Genomic DNA, 9,214 nt, shown 5'->3' with positions numbered 1-9,214 from the left:
CTCTAAAAAAAAAAAATGATAGTTAAAATATAAAATAAAGAAATAAAATTTGCTAAATTGATTTGAATGCTCGTACTATTGATTGGTCTTTTGGAGTCACCAATTTGAGCATGCAACTGGGGCTTGTAACTTGTAATACTCTGTTGTCCGGATCAAACAATTTGCTTTTTGACGTACGGGAACTTGGGAAGTGGACATGTTGTTTGTATGTTAATGTAACAATTCGTGAACATTGGTAGGAAATTCTTTTAATTTAGTATATTAAATTGGAATTTGTTTTTAAAGTATTTAATCTTCATATGCATTTTAATCTGATAATTTTATTCAAAATACATATCTTTTAAAAACATATATCAATTTAATAGCTAAATTAAAAAGAAAACTTTATCCATAATAGTTATAATTACGCTATATAAAATGACAAAATAAAGTTGATTGTCATTGGCAAACACGTAACCAATTACAGATGATTGAAGATGCAAACAAACAATTTCATGCACCAATCCATACACAAACCACCTCTCTATGTTGACCCGTAATTGCAATATATATCCGCCACTCATCATTCTCAACAACTGGGGATTTTTTCTTCTTTCTAATATATATATATGTGTGTGTGTGTGTGATTCTCATATTATATGCAATTTTTACGTGCTCTATAAACAATTATCAATTTTTTTAACCTAATTTAGAAGAAAACATGATGCTATCATTTTTTTTCGAAATTCTTCTGGCGAAACTTATGGGACAAGCATCTAGCTTGTACTTCCAGCTAACCCTAATTTTCACCATATAATTAATACAAGTTCTTAGCTACTCACACATGATTGCCAGCACAGCATTGCAATGAGTCAAAGATGTGAACCTTCATATATGTTATGGATCAACTCACGCAACATATACAAATGGTTTCATTAAATTTCCAATCACCGTTGAGATTAAAAATATAAAGCCAAAAACAAGCATCTTCCACTAATAATATAATTATATTTAATAAAATAATCATGAATTCATGAATCATACATAAGCTGCAGGCTGGCTGGCTACCGTTAAGGTTTCATTGTCTCAATTTAATTAGGTTGTCTTGTTTACTCTTCTTTTTCATTCGAATATTGCAGCTAGAAAATCCTCTATCTAGCTAGGAGATGTTTGTGTTTGAAGCTATTTTGTCGTAGTCATTAGTTAAAGTTAATTAAGGAGGAAAAAAATTATTTATAGACGATAAATATATATCCAATAAAAGTTTTCGTCCTCAAATCATATTTCTTTGTGTGAGCCAATAGATTTTATTTTTAATTTTATGAAATTTATTGAGGTCGGAGATTATCATACTAGAGCCATTAAATGAGGGAGTTGACATTTTTTTGGGGAGGGGGGTATGTTAATACTTCGGACCTATATCTTAATTCTAAGTGATATTAGATTTTTTTATTATTTTTTTTTGGAGTAATTATACTTATCACATCATTATCCTTCTAAAGTTGATGAGGCGTAGTCCTTTCAACAACAACAAAATAAAAATCAATCTAATTGCACGAGATACTATAGGAACCAACATTAGCTCTGAGAGATCAAACAGAAATAAGAGGGTAATGTATAGCATTACTTAGATCGGACAGATATAAGCTTTTTAGTATGGTCTAACAAAATTAAAGACAAAAAGAAGTTCAACAACAAATAGGACAATTTTTCTTTCAAATTATTCTTCCAATTTAGTTTAAACTGGTGTGCTTTTAAAGCATATGATTCTCATTTCTCACATGCAATTTTAATAAAACATATGATTTTTATATTATTTTTAAAAATATATGTAAGAATCACATGCTCGAAAAATATATTTCAGTTTAATATACTCAAAAAATACATGTTAATTTAGTAGATTAAATTTTAAAAAAAATAGAGAATGTTTGTAACTATAAATTTGACTACAAAATCATTTACAAACTAAAATGAAAATCCATTATTGGTGAAATAATTAAAAGAAAATGAAGAGTCAGATAGTTTGCTTAATTATTTACCAATTATAGATTGCTACGTTAATTTATAAATAACTTTATAGTAAAAGTTATAGTACTCTTAAGACTACTCTTAAAAAGAATTTGACTTAGGTATTGTAATAGAAGTATTAGATTTTGTATATGTGATATAGTTTTTTCAACTGCATAGACTTCAATCCAAGTATTTTATGAGAGAGAGAAATTAAATTAGACCATTGAAAAAACTATAACAGAAATAATATATATATTTCAAAACACATTAGCAGATAATCGTGAATGAACGGTGATTTGACACCCCCAAATGGCCCTCAAGGTCAAGATGGGAAATTCCGGTGGGCCCATCAGAGATACCGAAAGCCCGAGGGGAAAGGGGGTTCCTTTCCTTTCAGTTTTCTAGTCTTGATTCATTGATTCAGCTCCTTGCAGTGGGTGTATGTGTTTTTGTGTATATAACCGTCTCTTTCCTTCACACCAAAATCAAAAATATCTCTCCCAAACTCTCTCTTCCCTCCTTTGGGATTCCAGTCCCAGAAGCTCTTTCTCTCTCTATTCCCTCTCGCTGTTGATTTTCATTCCTAATTCGTCGACACCCCACTTTCTGTAAGTTGTTACTTTTATCATTTAAGCTTTGTTTGGTTTTCACAAAGCCCCCCCCCCCCACCTTTTTTTTTGTGTTTTGATTTTTATGCAGAAATGAGGAAAAGGGTGTAGTTAACTTTAGGATTCTCTACTTTTCCTTGGTTTTCTCGGCAGCCAAACGTAGGCTGGGAATTATTTGTATTTTATGCTGAGCTCAGCTTAGTGCGTGGTATTTAGCTTTCTTTCTTGGTGTCATCATAAAGTTTTTGCTTTGATTTTTGTTCAGTTATTACTATTTGGGTATGCTCTATGCTGCTAATATTTGTGTCTGCCATTAATTATTAGAGGATTAGTGCTTCAATAATTAACTAAAAAACTTAACTTTGTTCGATAATCAAATTCATGTTGATTTATATCAGATTGAGGGAATGGCTAAACAAATTGTTCCCACACAACCGGGTGCTTCTTTTGAGTACGAGCTTCTTGAAGATGATCCCGACCACCCTACAACCGTTGTGGCCTCCTCAAGCCAGATAAGTCCATGGATTGAACCTTCGAAATTGAAACTTAGACACAGAATCGGGAGGGGCCCATTTGGGGATGTTTGGTTAGCAACTCATCATCAGTCGACCGAGGACTATGATGAGTTTCATGAAGTGGCTATCAAGATGTTACAGCCGATCAAAGAGGAGCACACGAGGGCTTTGTTGGATAAGTTTGCGGAATTGTTTTCTAAGTGTCAAGGGGTAGGAGGTGTTTGTTGGCTGCATGGGGTTTCGGTTATAAGTGGAAAGGTAAGAGTATTTGTATTTGTGTTTGTATTTGATGCACTGTGGGGAGATTGTGTAGTCTGACATCAAGGTTGCTAAAGAATGATTTTGTATTTGATATATTACAGATATGCATCGTTATGAAATTCTATGAGGGATCGGTTGGTGACAAAATGGCTTGCCTTCGTGGGGGGAATCATTCATTGCCTGATGTTTTGAGGTGGGTTGGGTTCAGATTAGATAGAAAAGTATGTTTTTATTGTGTTTCTGTTTAATGCATAAAAATATCAAGCATTGAGTGTTCAGTTTTGAATGTATGTTACTGGTTACAGGTATGGTATTGATTTGGCTCAGGGAATTCTGAAACTGCACTCAAAAGGGATTTTAGTGCTTAACCTTAAACCTTCTAATGTGCTTCTTAATGAAAATGATCAAGCACTTCTAGGAGATTTTGGTATTCCTTATCTACTGGTTGGAATCCCATTGCCAAGCTCAGATATGGCTCGCAGGCTTGGAACACCAAACTATATGGCTCCAGAGCAATGGCAACCGGAAGTGAGAGGTCCAATATCCTTGGAGACCGATTCATGGGGATTCGGGTGCACCATTGTTGAGATGTTGACTGGTGTTCAGCCTTGGCGTGGGAGATCTCTAGATGAAATTTATCATTCAGTTGTCAAAAAGCAAGAAAAGCCATGTATTCCCGACGGCCTTCCTCCACTACTTGAGAATGTTCTTATTGGTTGCTTTGAGTATGACTTGAGGAGTCGTCCTTTGATGACAGACATATTGCGTGTGTTTCAGAGGTACCTCTCCCCTTCAATTGTATGTTTTGTTTTGTGTTTACAGATATCAAAACCTCACCTGATATAGGAGGTTTCCTTTTGAGTTAGCTGCAGGAAATTGTCATCATGTTATACTTAGTTTGCTCATTGGTTGTCGTGTATGGGCACATGAGTATTTTTTATTTTTTTCCTTTATAAGTAATTCAATCTTATTAGAAAGCGCAAAGAGGCGTGCAACCCAAGTATATATGGAGTATACACAAGCTACACCCACTTAGGGAGGAGAAGAACACAAATTAAAAAATTTGAAATTATAAAAGCGAGAACTGTTGATAGTAACCATCCACTTATAAAGAGTTTTGAACAATATATCTTTTAACTCTACCACCGTTCTTTAACAAGCTTCAAAACTTTGGGAATTGTGTTCTCTCCTGATACACCACATCATGTAAAGGGGAGCCATCTTCCAGACTTCTAAAGTACTGTGACTATTAAATTGGCCTCTCCAACTAGTCAATAACTCCACCATCCGTTGGGGCATTACCCACTTTATCCTGAAACGATGAAAAACTAATACCCACAACTCTCTAGCTACTTCGTAATGGAGCAAAAGATGATTGATTGATTTCCCGCTCTTTTTGCACATGCAACACCAGTCCATTGCTATGGCATTTCTCTTTCTTAGATTATCCAAGGTCAAGATCCTCTCTAACATTGTTGTCCAAACAGAGAAAGCCACTCTCAAAGGTGTCTTATTGCTCCAAATGCTCTTCCGAGAGAAAGAAAAGCCAGCATGGGGGACTAAGCGCATGATGAAAAGATTTGACTTGAATATCTGCCTTTTGGAAGGGATCCAAAGCTGGATATCCACTTCGTTGCTCATGTTATTTAACTTATCTTGACATGCAAGATTTAGTTACAGTTTCTTAGGTTTTTGGTTTTGCGGGTTTTACCATCTGAATGATTAGATTAAAATCAAAATTTACTACTAGAAAGGTCTTGTTTAGTGGATTAAATGTTTAATTTTAGGGAAAAATATAAAAAAGCCCCACAAACTACCAGCCGTTTTCGATTTAGCCCCCTAATGTTCCAAAAGTGATAAAGTAGCCCCCCAAACTACCAAATTATTACATTTTGGCCACTCCGTTAGTCAAAACCGTCAGTTTGGACGGAAACTGCAAAACGACGTCGTTTGTTACGGGTAAGTTACTACAATGCCCTTTTGAGAAAAATATAAAAAAGCCCCCCAAACTACCAGCCGTTTTCATTTTAGCCCCCTAATGTTCAGAAAGTGAGAAAGTAGCCCCCTAACTACCAAACCGTTGCAATTTGGCTACTCCGTTAGTCATTACTGTCAAATATGATGGAAAATTCAAAACTACGTCGTTTTGACAATGGTAAGTTACTAAAATGCCCTTTTAGAAAAAAAAATCATATTAAAACAAGCACGCTAAACGGCGCCGTTTTGCTTGAAATTAGGGTTTCCTTACACTTACCAAAACGGCGCCGTTTTGATAAGTGTTAGGAATAAAAAGAAAAAACCTTAGACACCACGCAGAAAAAACCCCCAACCCCAGTTTATCTCTCTCCCCCAAACCGCCGACCACCACATCGTTCTATCTCCGGCAACCTTCTCCCTCAAGTGAAAAAAACGCAACGCCCCTCTCTCTCTTTCTCTCAAAACGACTGCCCCTGCCACCACCATCCATCACCGCCGGCCACACCATCCACTAGCTACGAAGCGTCACCGAAAAATTCTTACCCATTGTAGAAATCAAACAAAAAAATCACGTTCGTAGATAAACAACACCGATCCGATAGCTATACCATGAAATACAATAAAAAGATTGAGTTATGGGTAAGATTTACAGGCTGTCAGAGATAGACGACGTGGTGGTCGGCGGTTTTGGGGAGAAAGATAAACTGGGGTTGGGGGTTTTTTCGTGGGTCACCTACGTGGGGTCTAGGGTTTTTTCTTTTAATTCCTAACACTTACCAAAGTGGCATCATTTTGGTAAGTGTAAGGAAACCCTAATTTCAAGCAAAACGGCGCCGTTTTGCTTGCTTGTTTTAATATGATATTTTTTTTCCAAAAATGGCATTTTGGTAACTTACCATTGCCAAAACGATGTAGTTTTAAATTTTTCATCATATTTGACGGTAATGAATAACGGAGTGGCCAAATTGCAATTGTTTGGTAGTTTGGGGGCTACTTTATCACTTTCTGAATATTAGGGGGCTAAAATGAAAACGGCAGGTAGTTTGGGGGGCTTTTTTATATTTTTCCCAAAAGGGCATTGTAGTAACTTACCTGTAACAAACGACATCGTTTTGCAGTTTCCGTCCTAACTGACGGTTTTGACTAACGGAGTGGCCAAAATGCAATAGTTTGGTAGTTTAGGGGGCTACTTTATCACTTTTTGAACATTAGGGGGCTAAATCGAAAACGGCTGGTAGTTTGGGGGGCTTTTTTATATTTTTCCCTTAATTTTAATTGAAAATAATGACTCCAATTTCAAGCAAACTTTATTAATGAAAATACTGTAATAGAAATGAAACTGTGGAGTGTGGATCAAAAGTTGACAGTGTAGTAGACAGCTGGTTTTTGAGGTATCCATTTTTGGTTGAAAATAGAGTTTTAATTGATCACGTCAGGAAATGAGAAATTGACTTCCCTAGTTGCAAAAGCAGTATGTGCCAATATCATAGTCCACCCAGTTGGGAGTACACGAGCTTCTTAGGGTTTGCAACATGACAGGTGTGTTCTTGATGGCAGATGCATTCATGAGAAGTGAAATAGAAGGAGAGGAAATGATTGACTCAAACTCAATTGACGTGATTCTTAGTTGCAAGTTTGATTATTTTATGGTGCACGAGGATGTGAACACTAGGAAAAGAAAAGAGAATAGTAAACGATGGAATACTCAAAATCTCTTTTCTCATTCGGATGGATATCATCTCATAGTTGTCCATGACTATTTATGCTTAGGTTACACTTTGCGCTTTTAATGATATTTCGATTACTTATTAAAAAAATAAGATTGTCCATGACTATTTATGTCTATAGCATGTCTACATTAGACGTGTCATGCGTGTATGTGTGTGTTTTTGCATGCCTACATACATCTTTGTCTTTAAGTCAAAAGACTTGTGCTATGCATATGTTGAAGTTTCATAAATGAAATCATGATAGTCTTGATAGATATACCTGTCTATGAAAATCTATTTGGATTTCCATGGTTGATATTATGCTGCACTCAGTTGCATTTTGTTGCTTTTATTGTTTGTCATTCTTTGTAGATAGCTTACATTATAAAAATCTCTCTAAGCAGCCGTCCCCAATAAATGATCAAATTATTACTTGTGGTTTGGAAGCAAATTACTTTGTGTAACCAGTTGATGTGATTATATACAACAGGAAAAGTTGGTAACTTAAAAAAGTGTGCAAAATAAATTAGAGGGCTTCCAATAGTGGTATACATTATGAAATCACTCATTATTCTGTTAATGTCTTTTCTTACATTTAAAAAAAAAAAACTATGTCTTATTTTCCTTAATTTGCAGCTTGAAGAATACCATCAACGATGATGGAGGCTGGGCAGGTCTTGGAAGTGGATCAATCTTGGAAAAATCAAGTAACACTGGTTACACAGAGTGGTTCCTTTCAAAGGATCATCTGCAAGTGGGTGACACGGTGCGTTCCAGAAAGCCACCAAACTCGTGCAAACCTGAAAACATGGAAGTCCCAGAAGGAACAGTTGTGGGTCTAGAACACGACACAGATAGAGATGGTTTTATTTTGGTGAGGGTCCATGGCATCCATGACCCATTAAGGGTTCATGTCTCAACTCTGGAGCGGGTCACAATTGGCTTGGCAGCTGGTGATTGGGTACGCTTGAAGGAAGAAGACAAGAAGTACTCACCAGTGGGTATTATTCATTCCATCAATCGTGATGGAACTGTGGCTGTTGGATTTATAGGGATGCAAACTCTTTGGAAGGGAAGGTCTTCTGAGTTCCAGATGGCAGAATCTTACTGTGTGGGCCAGTTTGTTAGACTGAAAGCCAATGCTTTGAGCCCTCGATTTGAATGGCCTCGTAAAAGGGGTGGCGCTTGGGCTACAGGGAGGATTTGGTGGATCCTACCCAATGGGTGCCTTATTGTCAAGTTCCCAGGGATTTTGACTTTTGGAGATGAGTTGACCCCCTACTTGGCTGATCCAGCTGAAGTAGAAGTGGTTACATTTAACACTTGCCCAGGGATGGTAAAGAAGTATCAGCACCTTGAGGATTTTCACTGGGCAGTGAGACCACTTTTGATTACACTGGGCCTATTTACAGCCATGAGGCTAGGCATCTTTGCTGGAAAGAAAATGGGGATGTCGAAAGCGAAGAAGCGTCAGGCCAGTGCTATACAAACAGACAGTGAACACATGGATAGCCAAAATGCTGGCAACCCTGGATGGATCCCTCCAAAAGTGGCAAATATGCTTTTCAGAGAAGGTGTTAGCACTGTTCGGTAGTTTCTTCTGCTTACTTTATTTGCCCCAAGCTAGTTAACTTTGCTACAATGCTCATATAAATTGGCGTAGCTGGGATGTTAGCTAGTGCAGGGCATTTTACTGACACTCTTGGCTGAAGTGCAATAGAATCTAAATATTTGTGCCAAATGTTTATTTATAGCTTCAGCTCAAACATACTTCTGGCTGTTCATAAAATTGTAAAGATGCACTCATGCTAGATCAGTAATATGCTGTAATTATTCTTATATTCGTTGGTTTAGCTGGTGCACATGTTCTTTCAAATCTCTGGAAAACTTTGTCCTCAAACACAGACAGGTTTATGAATATGCTGGCAGCTCGCAGCTGTGGGTTTATAGATTCTTGGGAAAATTACAGTTTACCCTCTCAAAGTTGACAACGTTTTTCAATTTGAATACCAAAGTTTCAATTTTTGCAATTCATCCTCCTAAAGTTTCAAATTTTTGCAATTTGACCAATTGTATCCAAAACTTTCCATATTGTCCCTATTTTTTATTTTTTATAAAAAAAAATTTTTTTAAAAAAAAGAAATTCGGGGTGGCT

General features: G+C 36.5%; 1 protein-coding gene across 1 annotated transcript; it reads left to right on the top strand.

Moving 5' to 3' along the window:
• The first annotated feature begins 2,340 nt into the window (after positions 1–2,340).
• On the top strand, positions 2,341–8,900 carry LOC132189807 (uncharacterized). Its single transcript, XM_059604602.1, has 5 exons — positions 2,341–2,597; positions 2,996–3,370; positions 3,475–3,566; positions 3,679–4,152; positions 7,696–8,900. Exons 2-5 carry the CDS (start codon positions 3,005–3,007, stop codon positions 8,651–8,653), a joined length of 1,890 nt encoding a protein of 629 aa, XP_059460585.1. The 5' UTR covers positions 2,341–2,597; positions 2,996–3,004; the 3' UTR covers positions 8,654–8,900.
• Positions 8,901–9,214: the final 314 nt, after the last annotated feature.

This window comes from Corylus avellana, chromosome ca8 (genome assembly GCF_901000735.1).
Source record: "Corylus avellana chromosome ca8, CavTom2PMs-1.0".
Classification (NCBI taxonomy): domain Eukaryota; kingdom Viridiplantae; phylum Streptophyta; class Magnoliopsida; order Fagales; family Betulaceae; genus Corylus; species Corylus avellana.
Note: the sequence above shows the minus strand (reverse complement) of the source record. Positions and strands in the feature narration are given on the sequence as shown.